The sequence below is a fragment of the Pararge aegeria genome, chromosome 7 (assembly GCF_905163445.1).
Source record: "Pararge aegeria chromosome 7, ilParAegt1.1, whole genome shotgun sequence".
NCBI lineage: Eukaryota > Metazoa > Arthropoda > Insecta > Lepidoptera > Nymphalidae > Pararge > Pararge aegeria.
In genome coordinates, this window is record NC_053186.1 from 15,457,004 (window position 1) to 15,481,000 (window position 23,997).

At 35.1% G+C, this 23,997-nt stretch overlaps 3 protein-coding genes and 1 non-coding gene across 6 annotated transcripts; 3 read left to right on the top strand and 1 right to left on the bottom strand.

Annotated features, from left to right (window-relative positions):
* Positions 1 to 608: 608 nt before the first annotated feature.
* LOC120624938 (nucleosome assembly protein 1-like 1) lies at positions 609 to 15,933 on the top strand. Of its 2 annotated transcripts, none has more exons than XM_039891770.1 (9): positions 609 to 739; positions 1,108 to 1,219; positions 6,134 to 6,341; positions 7,457 to 7,611; positions 8,125 to 8,255; positions 8,374 to 8,534; positions 8,620 to 8,808; positions 10,195 to 10,317; positions 14,882 to 15,933. In XM_039891770.1, exons 2-9 carry the CDS (start codon positions 1,119 to 1,121, stop codon positions 14,996 to 14,998), a joined length of 1,185 nt encoding a protein of 394 aa, XP_039747704.1. In that variant the 5' UTR covers positions 609 to 739; positions 1,108 to 1,118; the 3' UTR covers positions 14,999 to 15,933. The 2 variants fall into 2 exon arrangements, with proteins under 2 accessions (XP_039747704.1, XP_039747705.1); XM_039891771.1 differs by lacking the exon at positions 14,882 to 15,933 and adding an exon at positions 12,200 to 13,474.
* Positions 7,972 to 8,054, top strand: LOC120625483. Its single transcript, XR_005658810.1, has one exon. It is a non-coding gene; the product is annotated as a small nucleolar RNA Me18S-Um1356 (small nucleolar RNA).
* A 1,110-nt stretch (positions 15,934 to 17,043) lies between the features above and the next one.
* On the top strand, positions 17,044 to 22,037 carry LOC120624939 (protein ALP1-like). Of its 2 annotated transcripts, XM_039891773.1 has the most exons (3): positions 17,044 to 17,113; positions 17,339 to 17,455; positions 18,528 to 22,037. In XM_039891773.1, the coding sequence occupies exons 1-3, from the start codon at positions 17,067 to 17,069 to the stop codon at positions 19,405 to 19,407; spliced, it is 1,044 nt and encodes a 347-aa protein (XP_039747707.1). In that variant the 5' UTR covers positions 17,044 to 17,066; the 3' UTR covers positions 19,408 to 22,037. The 2 variants fall into 2 exon arrangements, with proteins under 2 accessions (XP_039747707.1, XP_039747706.1); XM_039891772.1 differs by lacking the exon at positions 17,044 to 17,113 and having other exon boundaries at positions 17,136 to 17,455.
* On the bottom strand, positions 17,449 to 22,801 carry LOC120624940. Its single transcript, XM_039891774.1, has 2 exons — positions 22,319 to 22,801; positions 17,449 to 18,207 (listed from the first exon to the last, which is right to left on the bottom strand). The coding sequence occupies exons 1-2, from the start codon at positions 22,503 to 22,505 to the stop codon at positions 17,594 to 17,596; spliced, it is 801 nt and encodes a 266-aa protein (XP_039747708.1). The 5' UTR covers positions 22,506 to 22,801; the 3' UTR covers positions 17,449 to 17,593.
* Positions 22,802 to 23,997: the final 1,196 nt, after the last annotated feature.

Sequence of the window (23,997 nt, forward strand, 5' to 3'; positions counted from 1 at the left end):
TGATTAATGTCATAAACGGCTTAATTGTTGTTTATACGGTTTATGATGTTGTAAAAAAACAATAGGCAACACTATTTAAACAAATTCTAAAATGTATAAAAATCAACGACTTATTTAATAGAATTTTCGAAACATACAACGATTGTCCAATTAATATTTTAGCGAAATAATAAAGTGTGAAAGTTTGTTATTCAATCACGCTAAAACATTAATCACACTGTACGGATTTGGATAAAATTTGGCATGTATGAAGCCTTTGACATGGAAAAGAACATAGGGTACCTTTTATCCCGATTCATTAAGTAGTTCCTGAGGGAAAATTGTTTACGAGCTGAGCGGCAGGCAGACAGCTTTGAAATTTGGGATGCATGTCACCTATGCCATAGAAAAAGTCATGAACTTTCTATACTAATCTCTCAAACAGTTCCCGTGGTAGGAATAAAAATTGTTAACCAAACGTAACAATACGCAAAGAAAATATTATATCCATAAAATCTCACCCAAATGGGATATGACGTTCGTGAGTTTAACATACACAGACCACTCAGTGTTTTAAAAAAAATTAAAAAATGGCAACAAAATGGAAACATCTGCCGATAGCCACTTGAAGTTGCCATTCTGTCGATGTTTCATTCAACGCGTTAGTTTTCATTCGTTTGTCGTTCACATTTCATTCAATCGTATTTTACTCAAGATTCGCCGCCATCTTTCTTTTCTCGCTAGTCTTGTCGGCAGGAAGGTAAGTTAGAAAAATCTTAAAATCACTAAACTTATGATATTTTACATCGCAAAAAACTTGTAACTTTATTTTATTCGCGTTTATAGTAATAAATTTCAAGAGAAAAAGAAGGTTAAAAGTGAAGTGTTCGCTATTTAAATTGGGCGACCATGTGGTTGGTAACTGAGGTTTTACCAACTGCGCATTTATGTTTTTATGAAAAAAAACTAGAAGTAAGGTTATAATCTGAAATATTTGTGATTAATGTGATATAAAGTGAGTTTCCGTATTCTTAGACATAATAAATGTATTGTTATTTTATTGTGCCGGTACCCGGCAACGTGGCGCGTATAATATCTATAAACTGAAATAGTGGTTTTTACTTTTAGATACAGATATAATGACTACAAACGAGCGTGCCGGGGACGCAACGTCCGATGTGGAATCTGGAGAAGAAGAAATGGTAGGCGGTGGCGAATTGGCGGCACATTTAATGAAAAGGTGAGGTTAACCCTAAATTATTAATACGCACATGATAAGAATCAACGATTGAAGTAAACCATGTGTACGAAGTGCTTGTAGATATTACAAATTAAATTACGGGCTATGTAAAATTTTAACGTGTTGCCTGTCAGTGTCACTTTTTTTTTCAGGAAATTTTGTTGTTATATTAGCTTTGTTAGTACTTACTGCTTGCGGCTCAGGTTCGCCTGGTCCCTGGTGTCACGTCGACCGGTTACGATCTATAGTGATCTCCCAGCAAGTTACACTAGTTCATACTTACACAGTATTTTAGATAAAGAAAATTGTTTGGGTTGTGTTTTTTCGCGTATTTAGAGGTGCTTCGTCGTCAAAAAGATTGTGAATATAAAGATTTCACTCGCTATTTTCGGCCAATGAAAAATGTCCGAAAAAGCTATAAAAGTGATACATTTTATTTTGAATTATTGCGTAATAAGTAACATAAGTTTTATTTAATATTTTAAATACTCAATGTATAATCATCAGTTAAAACTTAAACTTGACGCATATTATTGGTGAAAGTAGGTTTCAAACTTCTTTGAACTAATGACCTTGGTAACACACCTGAAGTCAGTTCCATTAAACTCCTAACTTCCACTCGTAAATTTGTTATTTTAGACTTAAAAAACCCTCTTCACTGTCTTAGAACTTTTATATATCACATCTCAAACAATGAGAGGGATTGTCCGATGTCCAGACTGTCGTCCACCATGCTGGATTGGTGGACTACTACTTCATATGCCTTACAGAACATTATAGAACTTGGCAGTTTTATCTGAGTTATAGATCACAAGGTCCTGCAGAGCTATCTCTGGCAAGAGAAAAAAAATTATATCCTTCAAATACATCCCCCTGACAAGGGATATAATTAACATGTCTGCCCGCTAAAGAAAGGGAACATGGAATAGGAAAAGATTACCCCCGTATATTATTACACACATATTATTTGGATTATTTCCACTGGAGTGCCAGTGCTCTGAGAGTTGATAAAGCTGTGGGAGAAGATAATTGGTTAGCCTCTCTCTAGGGAGATAATTGTGTCCTGCCCATGCTAGCCGTGCCATCCTGAATCCTTGGTTAGGTCAAAATTTATAGGGTAGGGTACATGTTTCTGTTAGGAATTCTCAGTAGGTACCAGTCTGGAGTTAGTCAATCAGTGATTTAACCCCCCATTATCACTTGTGGTAATAGTTGTTAAAAGTCTTCAAAACCCGTGTGAGCAGTGTGGTTGTTGCTCTGAAACTGTCTGCCAGTTGTAGGAATTAAATGTAAATATCAGGGAATTCACAATTACGTAATTTGCTTTATTAAAGGAATGAGTGATTACGACTAGTCAAAATTGCTTCAGATAGGATGTGACGAACCAATGATTCACTCGTTGTTTCAATTAAGCTTTATAGGCCTGTTAACATATGGGTTAGGGCTACCAGCTTCAACTGACCCGATTTTCCTGGACATACATGCCTTACCCATCTAACATTTTGATTTTTAGTATTAAATATTGCCTAACTATGACTTATTCAATATTTTGTTTAAATTTTCTTTCCATTCTTTTTTTCAACCTTACTAAAGTTTGAAAAGGTTTTAATGCGCTGATGTTTTAAAGCACAGCAGTTGTAAATTTGTACCATTTTTAAATTCCATCAAGGTGGATTGTCATAACCTAAGAAAAATGCCCTTCATTTTTCAATGCAAAAGATTTGAATTTATTTAAAAAAAAAAAGCTACTAAGACCAAACTTTTAGCCAAGTAAATAGTTTGCCGTGTTAAATATACACACAGGGCTACTGCCCTGAGAGTGGTTGGCATTACAGCATAAAACAGCAAAATGCTGTTTGCTCTAATGGTGTAGCGGTTTATTTTACTACCAATAGATGTTTTAAGAAGTTAGGCCTAGATCTAGCTTAATATGATTAAAAGTGAAACCTAAATTTCTTTATTTAAAGTTGATAGGCATACTTTATAGTTAAGGATTCTATGGAGAAGCTACTGGAAATACATACTATGACAGTCGGATTGTCATAGCCAAAATATGGAACCAAATATCAAATCAAAATGTACTCTAAAAGTAAACTAGACTATAAAAAAGAAACATACATCCTTAAATTTTTTTTTGGTTTATTTATTTTAACACATGTTTTGATTCTATTTGTGAATTTAACTAGACACTAAAAATAGATTGCTTTAATTGCTTACATAAAAAGACTAGTTAATTAATCGTCCATGTTACTAATATCGTGATCAGACATCTAACCGAGACCACACTTGCAAAATGGCCAATTTAAAAGTTGAAAACTCCCATATATACGCAAACAGGAAGTCGAACTGTGGGGCTCTCAAGGTAACTGCGCTAGATGTTAAAAGAATAATAAGCGGAACCCATTGAATAATGAATTTTTAAATCAAAGGTGCACAAAGACGCTTTGTTAGCGAATTCCGTCGTAAAAAAGATCTGCTAAAGATTACGGGTCATTGAACTTGTGAGTCATTTTCATGCTCTACTTGATCGGTCTGTAACAAATAGGTACGCGATCGTCTGCGTGCCTACTTACTACTTCCTTGTGCAGGAATTTGTTCGACTTTTCGAATTCTAGTACTCGATCGGAACGCAAAGTATAATCTACCTGTTCCTAGGTACATATGCTTACTGCTTAATGCTTAATGTTTTTTTTTGTTTGAACGCGCTAATCTACAACGAACAGTCCGATTTGTTTTTTTTTTTTGCATTTGCATCCCCATATTTTCTGAGGGAGGCTATGGTGTTTTATAATCATTTTTTTTATAATTTCACTAAAATATTTTTATCAACAGGAAATGTTCGATACTTTAACTCCTATCCTTGACTTTTACAATTTTGAACGAAATGTTTACACTAAGCGTACTGAAAAATCCAAAAAAGAAAACTAGTAATCTATCATGCGAACCAATTAGACAACCCTCATATAAAAAAGAATATACATTATAACTCAAAAGCCTTTACAAGAGCCCGTGTAACCACGTTCCGATACTCGTTTGGGGTGGATGACTTGTGAATGGCGCGGGAGAGGTTACAATATATGTAATATATGGGAACGTAGGTAGGTCCTATGTATTGTATCGAGACTTGTTGGGCCTTTGGGACCAACTTGCTAGACACTTTGGAACTATTCTAATATAGACTGATTTGAAGAGTCGCATCACAGGACAAAGGAATGAATTGAGACTTCGGTAATTCGAATAAATTTACAATTTATTGCGAGCTCTGGCATAAGAAAAAACCCGATTTTTGCTCTTAAAATCTGGACCTCTGTGAACAAACAATTTATTATATCTTTGATATAATGTGTCTTTTGGTGGCGTTTTTTGAAAGAAAAGATTATTTTAATTGTTTTTTTAGTATACTTATCTATCCTGGTCACGAACCTCTTAACTTATCGCGTTTTTAATTTAAGGAATTTAAAATATCACTCGCTTTAACGATGAAGGAAAACATCGTGAGACAACTTGCAAGCCTGAGAGTTCTCCATAACGTACTCAAAAGTGTTTAAAGTCCATCAATCTGCTCTTGGCTAGCATTGTGGACCCGGGCCGAAGCCCTCTTCATTCTGAAAGGAGAATCGTTCCCTATAAGTAGGCCGGTAATGATTAAACTTATCGTCCACAGTCTCATCTAGATGTTGTAGAAGTGTTCTGTGGGGTGTCATAAATTAGTGTTAACATACATATTATTATATAATAATATACTGTGACCTGTACTATGGGCCTCATAAGAAGGCTCAGAGTCACTCAGCGGGCGATGGAGAGAACTATGCTCGGAGTATCTCTACGTGATCGAATCAGAAATGTGGAGATGTTGGGGTCCCAAGGAATGGCTGGAATGGCAGCCCCGAACTGGTAAGCGCAGCGTTGGTCGGCCCCCAACGAGGTGGACAGACGACATTAAGCGCGTCGCAGGTAGCCGCTGGATCCAAGCGGCTCGGAGCCGTGGAACTTGGAACTCCCTACAAAAGACCTATGTCCAGCAGTGGACGTCTATCGGTTGATGTGATGATGACGACATATTATTTTATATTGACCCAATATAGCCGCTTGCGAGTAGATAATTATGGTTTTTTTTTGAATATCACGTGTAACATAAACTACCGAACGAGATCGCAGAAATGTATACATGCGACTAAAATACGCGTATGTATCATGCTGGAATCATCGCCCGTTTGGAAACTATGCCATGCAATAAATTGTGCGTGTTTAGAGCACGCCTAATCCGATGTTTATTGCTCACTCTTGCTCGAGTAAAAACCGTTTACTAGAAAGTCTCATACAAAAAAGATAGTGTACCACCGTTAAAAGCAGCATACTCGGTTCAATAGGTTTAGATGTATATTTTTCAAGTAAGCCTTCTTTTTTAAGGCATTTATGAAATGCTAACTAAGGTTAGTAATAAACGGTATTTTCATTAATATTCTCAGACCTCTCGTGTGAGAGAAGTTTAGATCTTAAACCTCCCTCCCTCATAGTTTTAATGATTTTACAGAAAATCATAATACTTACTCCCTGTATCCTATGCCATTGACTTTTTTTTTTGTGCGAGTCATAGCGGATTACAAACGCAGCTCCCTCAATATGTCACTAATTCATTTGACCAGTCTATTCTCTTTTAGGCTTGAGCGCTACTTCAGATTCATTAAACCGACGAGGCGGTTAATTGTTGGTACATAAGTGCAATGAATCTTTTTTTTGATTTATTAACCTGCTACTTAAGTTAGCTCTAGCCAGAAGGTAGGCAGAGGATGCAACTTCCTTAAAATTGTTTTAATCTAGTTTTTGGGACTGCAGAACTTAAATCGCCATTTAATTCTAATTCAATGCTCATAGAGGTTAAGATGACTTATTTTAATAATTCCCTGTCCGTAGTGGCATCACCCGCAACGAAATGCTGGCAGCCATCACAAATCGCATGCACGCGGAGGCAATGGCGTCACTTCCACCCAACGTTCGTCGGAGGATTCGCGCCCTGAGGACGCTTCAGAAGGAGTTTGCGGATATCGAGTCAAAGTTCTATTTGGAAGTCCATGCGCTCGAGTGCAAATATGAGAGAATGTACAAGCCACTGCTTGAAAAGGTAACCAACCATTGCTATTCATAGTAGTAAATAGCTACTAATATTACTTAGGCTGATTCTTTCACCTTACAGCAACAGCTATGACAGTGATCACCACTATCTATAGTCTAGAGTTGCAGGACAATTAAATGCAATGTTGTTTTTAATCGCTTATTGCAAGCTGTTTAATCACACCCTGGCAGTCTAATATGGTAGCGGACTAACGTATCAGCATGGCTCGCATGGGCAGGAAACATTTTTTCTCCCCTAATTTTAGAAAGCAACAAATATAGCCAGCCACAAAAATGCACGACTGCCAAGAAAAGTTAAATGCAGAAATCTGATGGCCTTCTGACTACCTACCACCAAACAGTACGTCCAACCGTGAATACCAGTTTTGTAGTGTCAGTCGTTAAATTCCGGTAGGTCGCCCTAATCTTTCGCGCGAGTGTTCTGTTCTCGCAAGATCAATGAAGCATAAAAGTGTTTAATTTACTTTTGTGTGAAACCTGTCTTGTCCTAAATCAAGTGTGATGTTAACGGTTACACTTCATGAAACACGCCAAAGATGGGGCATGCGAAATCCAATGAAGTATAATTAATAAAGTTCTGTTTCCCTTCAAAGGAATTAATAAATTTTATTAGATATTTTCTTCTTCTTCGCTTCTTTAGTATTTCTAAACGATCAAATCATAAATGAACAGACATACTAGAGTGTGAGTAATAAGATAAGAAATCTCTGCATCTGATGTCCATTGGTTAATAGTAAATGATATTGAATATTTACGCTTTAAGGCCTTACTAAAAGAACTACACTTGCACTTTGCATTGAACATTGCACTTTTGCTGTGAGGTCTAAGTTAAGTGGACCTTATTTAACTTGTTTTAAAGAGAAGAGTGGACGAATTAGGGCTTTAAAACAAGGTAACAATCTATTTTACTCTGCCATTACTCGTGTTGAAAAATCGTCTCCTATAAATGCGAGCGTATTAATCTGATATGTGTACAGCTGATATCGAGCATCCCTAGTGCTGCAAGTTTCCTTAACTTTATTTTAACTGTGAGCAAGTATACTCACTGATTCCCAAGATATACATTAACTGTGACAAAAATTTAAATAAATGGTACATTTTCAGCGAGCTCAAATAGTGGCGGGTACTTACGAACCCACCGACACTGAGTGCCTAAACCCCTGGCGGGACGAGACTGAGGAGGAGGAACTGGCGCGAGCAGTGCAAAACGCTGCCATCGCTGAGGGTGATGACAAAAAGGAAGAAAAGGAACCTGCAGAGTTAGTATTGCATAAAAATATTTTTTATAGTAAGACAACCATTATCATTGAACTGGGAATGTTATGTAAATGGAGATAACTGTAGATTGCAACAAACTTTAGTGTAAACACGAACACTTAAATATCAGGTAATGATGATATTAGTTTTATTGAAATAGTCAGAATTAAGGTTTTTAATCGTTTTTAAATAAAATAATTTTAGTAGGGCGCGGGAGACTCAAGAAATTTAATTTTTTTTTGATTTTTTTTCTCGTTTTTGGAAAATTACTTCATTATCTGCAAAGATGGTATTTTTTAAACTTTTTATTTGAATAAAAATAGATGATAACATGTTCCATAAACCAACAAATTGATTAAAATTAAGTTTTACATGATGACAAACTTACACCATTATCTGAAAATCATGATTGATTTCTAACATGCATCACCAACTGAGGCTTTACTACTGCTACTATTACTTCAATTATATTTTCTAATAGGAAAAATAGTTACTTAACCAGGTTATTGTTACAGACCTCCCATGGACCCCAATGTAAAGGGAATCCCGGATTTCTGGTACACCATTTTCAAAAATGTCTCAATGCTGTGCGAAATGATGCAAGAACACGATGAGCCTATAATAAAATGTTTGCAGGATATTAAAGGTAAGAAGCACTACAACAGAGTATATTGCTTTTTTATAGCATCAATATTTTATGTGAAATGATTTGTTTATTTCTAGTTTCCTGGTATTATACTAAATAATTTTTTTTTTTCCAACAGTGCAAATGTCTGAAGATCCCATTTGCTTCACGCTGGAGTTCCACTTTTTGCCCAACGATTACTTCACAGACACAGTTCTGACCAAGGAGTACTCTATGAAGTGCAAGCCTGATGAGGAAAATCCGCTAGAATTTGAAGGACCCGAAATTTATTCATGCAAGGTACGATGAATCCTTACTGCATACGAATTTGTAATATACATTGACAGGCTTTTTTTTCTGGTTTTAACATATTTCTCTTTTAAAGGGTTGCGAAATTAACTGGAAGAAGGGCAAGAATGTAACAGTGAAGACCATCAAGAAGAAGCAGAAACACAAGTCGCGCGGCTCTGTACGCACTGTTACAAAGTCTGTGCAAGCAGACTCTTTCTTCAACTTCTTCTCGCCACCGCAAATGCCTGATGACCCCAACTCCACCCTCGCGTCAGACACGCAGGTCAGTTATATGAATAGACCATCTTATAAATTGGATTTTCTACTGCTGGATACAATGTCTAGTCCTATGATGACCAGCAACTTGCTTAAAGTTGTCTGTCAATTAAGTAAGGTGACCAGCACGGTCGCCACTCAGCGCATTGGGACTCCAAACTCAAACATAGTTTTGAGCCATAAATCAAGGTAAACAAATTATCATATCAATTGTTTTTTTAATTATATAAATAAATCAATGCAAAGTAAGACTTTCAAAATGTTTGTTTACATAACACAACTTACACATTTTGAATCCCTTTGGCTAACTTTCAACTTGGATTATATTATCCTTTAAATAATATGTAAAAATTTGTTTGTCCTTTTTTCACGCAGCATCGGATCAACGTGAGTTGTGGGATATATAGTTGAGATTGGAACACTTCACCTCTTAAACTCTGTAAATGTATCCATACCAAAGGAATTAAATAAATCAGGAATACTAAGGTTCCTATGGTATTTAAAACCAAATTAAATTTAAATTAATTAAAACCCAAATCCCTGCATATAAACTGCATGCAAAGTGTTAGTTTGTTTACATATGACATTTTTAAGTTCAAATTATATTCATATTCCAGAATTATATTCATGATTTAGAATTGCATTTTTAAGTATGCAGAAATGCTGCATACTTAAAAATGCAATTCTAAATCATTGTTGTATGCTGTAACTGTCATTTTTGGCTGTCATCATACTTTAACTCTTCCAATGTTTATATCCCATCTGTTTTTGAAGGGCCCCGATTTTTTTTCGTACTTTGCTTAACGCCTGGACATACATACTATAACAACTATTCAAATGAACGCAATAGGTATATAAACTTTTGTAATGTGTGAAAGAAATGAAAGAAACATCAAAATTGAGCCTGTAGAAGTGTAACATGTGGATTTGGAGTATAAATGATGAAAATGTGCCGTTTGTACCACCATTTGTCTATCCATTATTAATTTCAAACAACCCTGTCACATGATATAGCATTGACAATAAATACTTTTGAGTAGAGTCCTAGCCTGGAGTCACAATTAATTTACTAACATAAAGAACTTTGTAAGCTAGTTATGGCAACTTACAGTTTACATAAGTCACTAACTAGCTTTCAAAGTTGTTTACATTAGTAAATTAATCTTAGGTGCCTTACGTAAGTTAAATTAACAGGTGTAATCCCAGCTTTAATTTGATGAATATAATGTACGAAGGCTATTCAAAGTAATAATTTATTTAAGCTGTTTCGAGCCTTAAGTGATGAGATATTAAATAACAAAATTCGTTTTTGATGTGCTTTATTATTTTTGTATCTGTTCCTGGGTGCCATTTCTGATGTGCAATATTAACATACTAGTTTCCTTTACTCCAGGCTTTACTGACGGCGGACTTCGAGGTGGGCCACTACATCCGCGAACGCGTGGTTTCTCGCGCAGTGCTGCTATACACGGGCGAGGGGCTCGACGACGACGACGATGATGACTACGAGGAGGAGGTCAGTGGTCCAGCGTTATTTATTTAGTCAATTCTAAAGCAGGGCTTGGAAACTGGTACAAAAAAGTTTTCGTTTTTCTTCTCTTCTTAACTTGGTTAAATAGATAAACCGTTTGTGAATAATAAAATCTCTGCCAATTAACTGGTAGACAGAAATTTAAACTGATTATTAATGAACCAAAATTTAGTGATAAGTTAAAAACCGCTTCCAACTCCCAGTTGATAAAGCCATTAGATAATATTCAGATCAATATTATCAACCGTGTTGAAGTGCTTTAATGTAAAAAGGTGATCATTAAAGACTGTGTTGTAAGTAGCTCCAATAAGTCAGGCAAGGATGGCGAAGCTTTTTTAAAAATAAAATTTTTTGACGGCATATTTTTAGTGAGATTGATTATTTAAAATATATTTCTATGCTTTTCAAAGTAGGCTTACTAAGACGCACGTAGTACTCTCATTCTGATTGTACAGAGAAGAATCTAAAAAGTTTTTTTTTTTTTAACTTAAACAAACATTTTCCAAAATCATAAAAAGAGTTTCCCACTTTTTTTTAATGTGATATAATTTAATGTTTTTTTTTTACATCTATATTGCTGTCGTCCTTTTACTTTTACTATTACTTACTTACTTTTAAATGGGATCACACAATCCCTTAGCCTTATCTCTGAAACATCTTAGAGCTTACTTTAAAGAAATCTCGTAGCACACGCGACACCTTTTATATATTGATGTGAATTTGTTTAAATATGGCTTATATCATAAAATACTTAAGCTAAGCTTAATGTGCGTTAAAATTTGCCATTTTAATGTACAATACGCCATTTTAATGTACAATATGCTTTGAAATTACTTAGTTAAACGTACATTTCTTTTTTTAATAAGCTTTAAACATACAGGATCTGTATGGTTGAAGGTAGGAATTTCTGTGACATGGCGCACAGAATGTAACATTCACCTCGCTTCCTGTTTGTTTTATGCTTATTTGTCATTTATAATAACTAAGGTTAATATTATTATAATAATAATTTACAAAACTTTAAACTTTAAACGCATGCCTTTCGCAAAAATTAAAAAAATTAAATTAAATTTCTCCAGCCATCTGGTAGCTTCACTTTACGTGCATGGTAGATATTTAGCGCTTCCCTACATTTAAGACCTAGAGAATGTTCTCCACACCAACAATCAGACGAAGGTACGGTACACAATAATAGTTTTATTTTATTTGAATCGTAGACTAAAGGTCAAGGATAGATAGATAGGAGGTGTGGCGAAGAATTTTAAGGGAGGTCAGTTCTGTGTGAGTAACGCTCATTGCGTAGTAGTTATAACACGCGTTATAACGGTAGGTTATCGTTGCACCGATATATTTCAGCCCTTATTGATAACTTTATTCAAGCTTTGGATGCTGTAAAATATATTTAGAAAAAAAAAGTTTTAATACTTTGTCCATTCCATGGAGACCAATTCAATTACAACTGTTCCTCGTGACTTCATCAGTGTCCTATTTTTGATGCAAACATTCATCTGCTGTAAACCACTGCACCATTTATAAACTCTGAGAATGATATGCGAAGGAGGTAATGACTGGACGGCGCCATTCCCTGGCTCCTTTCCTTAATGCAATTTTATTATTAGTAGTTAAAACATCCTCCGTTGAAGGTTTTCAGTTAATGTATACATAACAAAAATCAAATAACAAAAATAAGGGAAACTAGTTTTTTTTTTAAATCGTCCTAATCGGCATATTAACTACCTGTCTTTGCCCTTTAGTCTGTGGCTGAAATATAGTGTGATATTGTTTAGTAGACTTGTTTTTGCGTACGGTATCTACGTCTGGTTCGTATGTTGGCGACTGCACCAAAAGCAGTATAATTTGTTTTCAGGAGGATTCGTACTCCGATGAGGACTCTGGTACCGAGGAGGTTTCTGATGCCGAGGACTGACGGAAAACATCACTGTCCAAGCGCGCCTATAGCATTTAAACTCAATAGGCTGCCCCTAAACTGAGGCCAAAACTATGCCATCATAGAGACTTGCTATGAAAAATAATAAAGAATCTATTTTCGTACCCCATTTATATTTCGTTTCAATTAAGGTTTTAATTTTCAATTCGTATTAGATAGAAAAATAAAACTGCAAGTCTGCGTGGTATGTTTTTAGTTTCTTAGTTCAGGGACAATGTATGCGTACTATAGACGGCTTTGTCTGAAACGGGTTCATATATCTCCCTCAACGAAAAATTATTTTTTTACCGTGAAAAATATTGAAATTTTCTAATACGCGGATTGATGAACTTTAAATACTCCTGAGCTGTGGGAACATACTCTAGGCGCCTCGAATATTCATCGAAGCCTATGAACAATATAGAGGTGTTTCCAATATGTAATCCATTATTTTCGGTTAGTCATTAAAACAAGTAAATTGTTAGTATTTTGTGCTTGACTTATTTTTTTAAGTGACTTCTCGCGTTAATCCCGTTCTATGCATGGTTTATCCTTAGAGTAGATAAATATGTTGTAGACACAAGTTGTGTATAGGCTCTCTGAGTGTAAAGCCAGAAGTGAACACTGAACCAGTGCCTACATAAGGTTTAAATAAATGCATGTTAACGGTTACACGTTTTTATTGTTTATAACGAATACCTATATTGCATTTCTAGTTTAGTTATACAATTCTCGTTTTTATTTATTATTATACATTAATTAATTATTATTGTATTAGTGTGTATTTTTTGTTTAAGAATTTTACGTATTCGTTTGTGTACTTTTAAATTTTCATGTGATATTACTACTCTGTAAGGCTATTAATTGGAAGTTTCCTAAATCAAATTGAGTTTGTCATTCCAACGCGCAGCGATGTAATCCTCGCGACAGAACGAACCGTTCGAAATAAGCATACTGCTGAATCTCTTTAGTGCCAAAATGCATTTCATATCATCACTAGAACATTGCTAACTGTGATCTTTCTCTTGGAGATGTATTATGACTAAACAATAGTTAGGTCGGAGTATAGATGTATATTTTTTATTTATGTAACTTTTTCTATCAAAGTGAGAGCATAATAAGCCGATGTAATGCAGCTAGTTCCTACATACTGGTTATGGCTTTTGTTTTTGGCATGATGTCGTTACAGATGACATTAAAATTGTAAGCTTTTTATCTCCATGTGTTTTATTTTGGACCTCTATGCATGCTATTTTTTTTTTGGGTAAGTTGTTTATTACCGACAAGCAGATGGTTGCAGAATTTATATTACTTTAATTTTACTGAGCGATCGATTTATGTGAAAACGTCTACGGGATTCCACTTATTCCGGCGCTTTGTCTATATATTCTGACGATTATGTACACTTTTGTTTTGGTTTCGCATACGAGCGCTTTGTAGAGTTATTGTCTAAAAGAAAATAGATTACTAAGCATATAAAGGGGAAGTAACAAAAGCTTAGCGATCGATAAACAATAACTAAAGCGATAATAGCCAATGTTCAGTAAGCCTTCGGGGTTGTCATCTAGCCTATCAACAAACTCTGCTGCTAGCACATTGAAAGTGAGCTTTATGTTGATACATACAGGAAACTTTTCAACATTTTTGTGCAAGTAATACACGACGAGTGCACCAGTAACACACATTTCAAACATGTTCTCATATGACACATTTCGATGTGTTAATGAGAAGTGTCCAGTCGAGATGGTGTGAGAAGAAATAACAATTGCTGGTACGTGACTGTACTTAAAAGCCTGACTCTCAAGTTTTAAATACATATACTGTGTTGGCTTTCATATTTATTGTATAAAAAGCTAATATAAAAAGTACTCTTAATACCTTAGTGCGAGATAACTCGTATCACAATAGTTTTTAGAATTTTTTAATACAAAAACATTTTACATTCTATATAGTTCTCTCACTTTCACGATTCCATTTCAAATGCGTACTAAGTTGAAAGAATATGAACGATCGCGATTTACGTAGACGTTATCACCATAAATGCATAAGTAATGTGTCTAATCGGACGGAACGGGAAGGAATAGTTTGTTACTACGATTGACGTGCATCTACTTGCACGCTCATTTCCGCGCTCTTTTTATGCCCCGTTTTTGTTTTCATTGGTTATAATATGGCAGTTGATGACTTTACTACCATATCATATACGCTCGAGTTATACTTAGTTTCAAGGCAGTCGAAACATTAGTAAAACGGTCAGTGTATCATGATACTCCGACCCGCGTCTGTCCCCAAGATAAGTAAAAGATTTTTAGTCTTAATCTTGAGGCTTGTTTAGTATCAAAACTGTAAATAGTAAAATGGACCTTATTCGCCCGATCGATACATCTACAATTCTACAGGTAAGCGTTGCTAGCCGAATATTCAAAATAAATATCAGTATTTCAAAAGAGGAGCAACAAGGTCAATTTTACTCTGCGGTTACAACCCCAATCGCCAGTCGTTTTCGTGTCGAAACTATCCTCGAGAACGATTCGATTGGGAGCGTGCAAACCTCATACTAATGGTACCAGTACATTTCGACTAACAGCTTGTCCAAATTTTGACATTGAACTGTATGAATAGGAGGAGGAGGAATGCTCCACTGAAGAGAGCGAGGATGAAGAGCCGGCGCCGCGCAAGCGAGGCAAGAAACAAGTCAAGGCGTCGCAGGAGAACCCCGCCGAATGCAAGCAACAGTAGCATCTACCGCACCTATGCACGCTGATTGCGTGAACTATGACGTATACAGACTCGGGAAAATGCGCGCTGTTTTTATATGGATACAACCAAATTGTTGTGCGATCTTTTTATTTAATTGAGGGTTCCCATGTATACGTGACTGCTACAATATCAAACGTTACACTTAATACCTAAGACTCACAAGTCTTTGCTAAAGGTTCCACCAATAGTCTTCAAAAAATCGATCTTATAGTTTCAAAAAATATAATAATACAAGCGTGGTTAAAAATAAACGCAGTTTTCAGCAATTTATTAATAAACAATACAATTATTTTTATAATTTGTCAATCTACTAAAAAGTGAGCGGGTAAATATTGGAAATTCTTGCAGAATCAAATGAAAAGAAATTAGTACTAAACAAAACCGTATAAGCTGAATATATCTTTGTTTATTCCTGTGAATGGCCTGGAAAGATAACACAAGACTGTCCAAGACTTATTGAGCATGATATAATATGTTTGTATCAAGTTTATCTGGATGTACACATAGAATAAAGCTTTTGGATATAAACTCCAAAAATAGCCAGTTTTATATAAACGGCAGTCTTAAATTTCGCTGCACTTCTAGCATTATATCCGCTTTTGGTGTATAACTAAATCTTGCGAGAGCTCTGACTTGAAACGTGCTTCTGACTTTCCACGACGGGCAACTTTCTTTGACGGGCACTGCAAAGCAAAGCTATTTTTATAAGTTGACTAATATATTTTAAGCAGATCGAAGTCCCGCATTATTACGCTTACGAGTAGAGGACATGTCTCGAAAGTAGAACTGTCACCCATCCGTCAGGAAACTGATAGCATATTTTAAATCTCATCTATTTAAAGTTTTAAGATTTATGTCCAATGTATGCTCCATTCTTTGTTATGTCTTAATATATACACAATCTTTCATTCATTTTTATTTTTTCATATTTTAAACAATTCGTAAGCGAGACCGTGTTAGTATAGCATTGTTGAGCCCTGTTTAATTAGCTATTAAGCTAAAAAAAACCACCAACCAACAACCATTAAACCGTGGTGGTTCCTCCTTTCCCCAAATAAAATATAAACTTAAATTCTGTATGGTCACTATTTTGCAACGAAACAACACAGAATTAATAATTACAATAAATCAAGAGGATATAATATTTTTTATCAAGTGAGGGTAGTATACTAGTGGCTTTATTACGAACGTATATATAATTTCAAGATTATCTCGGATTGTCAGTTTGTGTTCCACTTTACCGATTGCCATTTTTTTTTAAATCTCATTAATGGTTGTGGGTGGTAATCAATCCTAAGGCCATATGCTGGTTTTTGTATGTTATCATAGAATGCTTAGTAAAGCTATTGAATATGTTCGCTTACCGAGCACTCAGCTCCTCAAAGATTGCTAAATCAGCTAAAATGTATTACTATTGAGGCTAGAAGCTATAGAATTGTTGGAATTCAATATAACCACTGTAGGAAGGACCCATTCATAGCGAATGTTGTCAAGCATTGTTATCGGAAAGCAGACGCTCTTAACGTGAAATAAATTTTATAGGTACATATCAAATAATACAATTTAACAGCTATTCATAAAATCAACTATAGATTGTCATAATTATGCTTTAAAATTTCAAAAATTGACATTCCATATTCACACAATTTAAGAGTGATTTTTGGAAATAGGTATAAATTTTTACAACCGTCTATAACTTAAATGTATATCAATGGAAAGTTACTTTACACCTACGTATAGTATTTAATCTATTAGTACGAGTTATAAAGTGTTAAGTAAATTATGTTAACTGTGTATTATGTATGTTCACACAGGTTATTTTAATAATTGAGGGTTAATTTCTCAATCACTGAATATTATTATCTGAAGAATCGACTTGACTTTTTAACATTGACAGTTGATTTACATTTGGAAGTTTGCCAAGTTTATTCCCGAGTTATAATTAAATGATTAAAGCTCCGTCCACACGGCGCGTTGCGTTGCGTTGCGTCGTCGCAACGCAAATATTTTGACGCATAGCCGGCCACACGGGCGCTGCAGCGTTACTATGACGCAGTCAACGTTCCGTCGGCGCAGCGGCGACGCACAGTTGCGGCAAGTATTTTGAAAAAAATTCGCAGTCAGTCTATAGCAAATCATGGATCGGAAAAGACGTCTAGCATTGCTCCTATTACTACGTCACCGCCGAAATCGACGCAAGATCACAAGACGGTACTGGATCAGTCCTTTCATTTCATTAAGAAATCGTGATGGACAGTTTTTTTTTTTAGAATATCGGGAGTTGCTATTAGACGAAAAGAAGTTTTATAATTTTTTTAGAATGAGTGTATCCAGCTTCGAATGTTTATTGAAGTCCTTAGAACCACACATACGAAAAAACTATACTAATATGAGGAATCCAGTGGAACCAGTAGAAATGCTGGGAATCACTTTAAGGTAACTATATAAATATATTTAAGTAATAAAAATATAACAGTTTTTTTGGTTTGTTTAATTAGTAATCAACTCACAAATAATCAGCAATTGTCATAATTTTAAATTTAGACATTATTTAAGAGAGATATCATCCAGTAATTACAAATTAGAAAAATCGTATTCAGTTTCTTCACTTGCTTGAGATGTTTCTGGAGATGTAATTGAATTATTAAAATCAGAAATGTATGTACTTTGAAAATTTGCTGTTTGATACCCATATGGTGGTTGGTGAGACGTTGATGGGCCACTCACATATGATGATGTTTGTCCATACCGCATTTCATCTATAATTTGTATAACTTTACTTTGGAAACGGAGAGTTTCTCGGTCGGAAAATTCTTGAATAGATGGCAATATAGCTCTGAAAAAGGACATATGGCGATTTTCCGGCTCCTTGAGAAGTTTTAGTCCTTCTCTTTCAAACTCATCCATTTGCATTGCCCTTTTGCGCGCGACTGGAACATAGCGCGGAGTGTTGTCTGTGGTAATGTCATCATTTGTAGACGTAGATTCATTGTTGATTTCTCTAGGCGAGTCTAAGCTAGATTCGGTGGCATTTTGTTCCACTTTTCTCAAAAAAAGGAGTTGATTGTATAAATGATACTTCTTCAGTTTCGTAGCGCCCGAGCCCGATTTTGATGCTTCTTTTAATTTTTTTGAATATCTGAAGTAATTATCTTTTACACTTCTCCATTTTTTTATTAAATCATTACCTGCAAAACCAATAGTAAACATGATTTAATAATTTATACATAGTGAATTTCTCGATAAAATTTAATGACATATTCAGATATCGTTAACAAACACTATGTGACCGACTCTGGAATCGTGAAAATATAACAGCTGTTACATACAAAAAGCAATACCTACTGAATCAAAATGTATGCAACAGCTGCTATTTTTTTCGCGATTCCAGAATTAATTGGTTACATAGAGAAAGTTATTTGCTATCGATGTCTGAATATGTCAGTATTTTTTTTCGGGTATCTATCTATCTCATAAATGCATATTATAATAATTATTTTCTTTTCAGATACCTAGGAAGTGGAAATTCAATAACTGATTTACATTTCAAATTCAAACGGGGAAAATCTACTATTGCATATATAATACAAAGAGTTTGTCGTGCTATATGGACCAATCTTCTTCGAGACAACATCCCTGAACTGACAACTGAAAGTTTCCAAACAATAGCGAGGGGTTTTGATGTAAAGGCAAATTTTCCTCAATGTGTTGGTGCCATCGACGGCAAACATATCCGCGTGTGTAATCCTGCAAATAGTGGCTCACTTTTTTTTAATTATAAAGCCTTTTTTTCGATTGTGTTGCTAGCTATTGTGGATTCAAATTACAAATTCGTATTTGTCGACATCGGTGCATACGGAAAAGAATGCGATTCAACCATATTACAAAATTCTAAACTGTACGAGCTAATGATTAACAACAACTTACCACTACCTCAACCCCAGCCACTCTCTGGTAGCAATATACCAACCCCGTATGTATTTGTGGGTGACGAAGCTTTTGGACTGAGCAAACATATTATGCGTCCATATGGCGGTCAAAATCTCGACTTACAACAAAAGGTTTTCAATTACCGTCTAAGCAGAGCCAGAAGATATGTCGAATGCGCTTTTGGGATTATGGCTAACAAATGGCGCATTTTTCACAGACCGATAGACGTGTCCTATGACTTCGCTACTGACATTATAAAAGCATGTTGTGTATTACACAATTTTGTCGCTGATCGAGACGGTTTTAGACAAAGAGATAAATTTGCTATAAGTGTTGATGAATTTCTCCCAATACAACCCGTACATGAAGAACAGACAGCACCGAATGTCATAAGACAGCAATATGCGACCTATTTTATGACTAGAGGAACTCTGCCTTGGCAGCTAAATAAGGTATAATTGTATTATGAGGGTTTTCAAGATTTTCTTGCACCGCCAATTCCGCGATCAGTAAAAAAATAATATTTTATACCTACTCAGCGTAGTCTAGGTTAGTTTTGAGCTAAGTAATAAAATAGTACTCACGCTAATCTAAATTCCCTAAGTTTTAAAATTTTAGAGTGTCGAGATATTAATTGAGTAGTCCACTTTCAAACCCCGTTAAGTTTATGCAGCAATTAATTGAGAAAACTAATTAAAATGTTTAGACTTAAAATTACGATATTAAGATGCATTTTTTTGTGTATTACATGAACTTAGTAGCACATCGAATTAAATTATGTTAGCAAATAAAATCACTCTTTCATAATAATCATTTAATTTGCATTTTAAAATTAAACATAGCTAGTTTTGCAAAAGATTTTTTAACATAGATAGTTTTGCAGTTGTATGCAATCAACATAGGCAGTTTTGAAATAATCAAATATAAGCTTCTATTTTCCTCTACTCTTAAGAAATTACAATTTTTATCTATTATTACACTCTTAAGTCTATTTCTTCGTGTATTATGGTTTCTTCATTATCAGTCTCTTCTATAACAGTCTCATTTGGTTCTTCTTGAAGAAAATTGTAATATTGTAAATAATCGTAAGAAGCCCAATCTTCACCGAAATGTTTTTTCAAAAGATTTCGCACATCATTTAACTTTACTGGTTTTACTGGAACTCCAACATTCATCATAACGGGCACAATATTTTCGAATGATTTGCCTCTTTTGCAAACGTTGCCATAATTTATTACCTCAGATACATAATTAGGTTCCCCTTTAATGGCAATTCTATTATTTTTATCCTTTCTTAAAAAGAATCTTTTAGAGGCATTAAATTGAAAGTGCCAAGATCCAGGTAACTTAAGTACGTTTTTAACGCTTGATTTCCAATCATAAAAATGGAAGTCGCTGCCTAGTCTGAGAACCGTACCATACTTTTTAAAAATATCAAAATATGTCTGGGGTTCCACAATGACTTCTAAAGGACGTATTTCTCTTTCGATATTTCCAAATACACGGTCGGGGGGCAAAAATGAATGCCCCACTACAGGGAATATCAGCGTAAGTTTCTTGATGTGACGTGGAGCTTTTGTTTTTAGCCAATATGCCAACATTCCCAAAACGATTGAGTTTTTATTTTGCCCCCCACAACCGTCGCAAAATAATTTAATATGACTAACAGTGTCTTCAAAATTGGTATTCATTAGCCGATGAAATACCGCCGAAGCAATCTGATTAGATCCTTTCTTTGCCTCAGTTTCCAACCACGTGTAAATAAATGTGTTTAAACAGTTTTGAGCCCCACGAGATGGCCCTTGACATACTGTTAAGTTATACGTATACAATTGTCGGCTAAAGTAGGCACTCTGGTCTGGTACTTTTGGTAAAACCAAATTCTTTTGACAGTCAAAAGAGAAAATTATTTCGTTGTCGCCTTGTGTTTTGAGGCTAGTGTAAAAGCATTTGGCCTTTAGCTTGTGAATACGAAGCTGAGCTATTTGCAGCTGTTTTTTTGCTGTGTCGCGTTCTCTTTTAATAACTTCTTTTAATTGAATGCATTTAGAACATGCATCTGTAGCGGGAGACTTAAAACTCAAATTAAAGTACTTGTTAAAGATACGTCGGAAAAATTCATATCTCACTGACACATTCTGAGCGTCATCGTTGTAAAGTTTATGCAATTTTTTTATACTTAGATCGCTGCTCAGATATTGCACAGTAGATCTTCCTCTAACATAATGTGATTCCAAAGCTTCAAGTCCCTTTATAAACGATTTTACGGATTCTGTGCGATCAGAATACAGATTGGACTTTCTATTACCTCCTCTTCTTTCTTTCGGCATTGCCATCGTGATTAAATGCTGTTTACAAATTCTTTGAATTCTGTCCCTAGAGATTCCCAGAATTGTGGTCATTGCTTTTTGACACACCTTAATTAATTTGACGCGGCGTCTTCCAGCCAAATTTTCGTGCTTTGGTATAAAATAGCATATAGTCTGGGATTTTCTCTTTCCTTCTTTTTTAGGAGTTTGCGCTGTACAGTATTTTAATAAAAAAGTATCTTGGGTGACTTTAACTGAAGTTGAATAAAAATTCCGATGAAATTTACTGTAGTCTTGAACCGTTAAGTCGTTACACTTGTATCCCTGTTTTGAATTTCCATGTACACATTGTGGTATAACTGGCAGTCCCTTAGGCATATGTCTAAAACAAAACAGATAGGCACATTAATAAATAACAATAGAGCAAAAAAATCCCCAGCAAATAACCAGGTATCTATCCTATTTACAAAAGGTAACCATAAAATAATAATCTTACCGTTTCGACTTCTCAAGTTCTCTCTTCCATGTAGATTTATCAGCTATCTTTTTACGTCCTCTTCTGTTTGGTGCCAAAACAACTTCTTGTTCTTGATACTCCATGATAATTTTAATAGAAAATACCTCGTTTTTAAAAGCCTGCAGTATCTGAAGAAAGCAACGCGTGCATGCACTTCGACAGTATTATGCGTACTGGCACTCAAGATGGCGGCTTTTGCAAAAGTCACCACGCAACTTAGCGTCGTTTGCAAGTTAATACAAACTTAGCGATTTTTGAAAGTGGACTGCCGATCAACATAACGACTTTTGCAAAAGTATTGAGATTTCAATCCCATTTTATTCTTATCATAGCGAGTTTTAACACAGTATATTAAATGCTGACGTTAATATTTTAAATCCTTAACCGATTGGCGCCATTGGATAAAAAATGTTTTTTTTTTAACATAACGTGGTTTGCAAGTGGACTACTCAATTTTGTACTGATCGCGGAATTGGCGGTGCAAGAAAATCTTGAAAGCCCTCTTAAATAAAAAAAACATAAATATCTGTACTGTGAACTCACCAACTTTATTTTTTCGTTCAGCTGTGAAATTCTCGTAATCAGGAAATAAAACTTTTGATATGTCTTCCCAGGCTTTTGTTTTTAAATTTTTATTTTTAAAATCTACGTTTGACTTGTCCCATATAATTTCCCTTTCCTGTATCAATGTAATCAAGTAATCTATGTCAATTTCTTCAATGGTATTCATTTTACCCTGCAAATAAAACTAATTACCCTGCAAATAAAACTAAATACAAAAACGTAAACGTAAAACGAAATGAGCTTCCGTGTATCCTCTCTGTCAACGCACAAGCAACTGAGCGCTGACGCTCCGACGTCGCACGAGTAAACCCCCTCCCGCTTCGTCTCGGGGGCTGCTGTCCGTCATGTGTGCGTTGCGACGACGCAGCGCGCCGTGTGAACACCTTGGTTATTTGTATGTAAAACAACGCAGTGGTAGCGCTGCGTCGACGCAACGCTGACGCAACGCGCCGTGTGGACTGGCTCTAAAGAATCGATTCAAAATAAAAATGTGATGTTGTCATTAATGGATGCGAGTTCAATCGGCTCTTTCAAACATGTAACTGTCTCTAAGACTGTATATTATATTTAAATGTAATCAAACCAGCTGAAATATTAAGTTGTACCTCTAAACGGAGAACAACATCTACAGTTGAAACCAAGAAGTTTGCGTACACAAGCTACTAGGAATTTGTACACAATGTTTTTTAATTAAATTAATTTTAAACATACGGTTATCTTTTATTTTAACTTACCTTTGCTTGCATATGATATATTTTGATCTACAACAACATTAATTTACATGCGACGGTACGGTATATTATGGACTGCCACTAAAGGTCAAAATTAAAAATCCATCTAATCTATAAACTTCAGATAGTATTAAATTGTCCTTTTTTCTTGTTTATATGGAAATTGGATAGTACTACTAATTTCAATCTGCAATCTGAAGATTTAAGATTAGATTTATTTTAACTTTGAATGCTTTCATATTCATTTAAGATTAAAGACGTACGACGTACCGTGTGCCATTAAGTAGTAGGAAGGTAAACAGTAATAATACTCTTCTTTAATGGTTAATAGTTTTATTAGGTAATGCACAGTACAACACGTTCTTCGCAAAACAATTGTTTTGTTCCCTTACGCGCATAATAATGATTATCCTGACTCTTGATTAATAAAGCACAAGGTATTCCATTCCAAAAAAAAAACGATCGGGAAAAGAGTAGCAATATGATATTCCGAGTGTCAATATATTCCGATACTTTCCTTTTTCAAAGAACTAACATTTTGAAAAAGTTTTGTAATTTGTGTGTTAACTTAGTTTTCACGGACTCTTTATCGGCACATCTAGTAAAATAAAAATTAAATATTAAATATTACTAGTTAGGCCTTCACTGCAATCTCACCCGGTGATAAGTGATGATTACAGTCTGATGGTAGGCGGGCTAACCTATTGGAAGTTATATTTAACCTAAAATCCAAGTTGGGGTTCTTGTCTTATAGTTCCTACTTATAGACCTTGAGCCTCACCGCTGCGCCAGGAAGGCCGGCAAATATGGCTTGTCCCGAAAATATAAAATCACATGCGTAACTATTAGAGTGCAATCAAAATTATTATTTTCATTAATACAATTTCATGTGGAATAATCACAATATAAGCATATTACTACTACTTG

Bases quoted from the DNA above. Each gene is read 5' to 3' on its own strand.
- LOC120624938 (XM_039891770.1), top strand. From the start codon at position 1,119: ATGACTACAAACGAGCGTGCCGGGGACGCAACGTCCGATGTGGAATCT. The intron at 6,342-7,456 runs GTAACCAACCAT...GTACATTTTCAG, and splicing joins ACAAGCCACTGCTTGAAAAG to CGAGCTCAAATAGTGGCGGG. The intron at 8,256-8,373 runs GTAAGAAGCACT...TTTTTCCAACAG, and splicing joins ATGTTTGCAGGATATTAAAG to TGCAAATGTCTGAAGATCCC.
- LOC120624939 (XM_039891772.1), top strand. From the start codon at position 17,157: ATGGATCGGAAAAGACGTCTAGCATTGCTCCTATTACTACGTCACCGC. The intron at 17,456-18,527 runs GTAACTATATAA...TTTTCTTTTCAG, and splicing joins ATGCTGGGAATCACTTTAAG to ATACCTAGGAAGTGGAAATT.
- LOC120624940 (XM_039891774.1), bottom strand. From the start codon at position 22,505: ATGAATACCATTGAAGAAATTGACATAGATTACTTGATTACATTGATA. The intron at 18,208-22,318 runs GTGAGTTCACAG...TTGGTTTTGCAG, and splicing joins TGAACGAAAAAATAAAGTTG to GTAATGATTTAATAAAAAAA.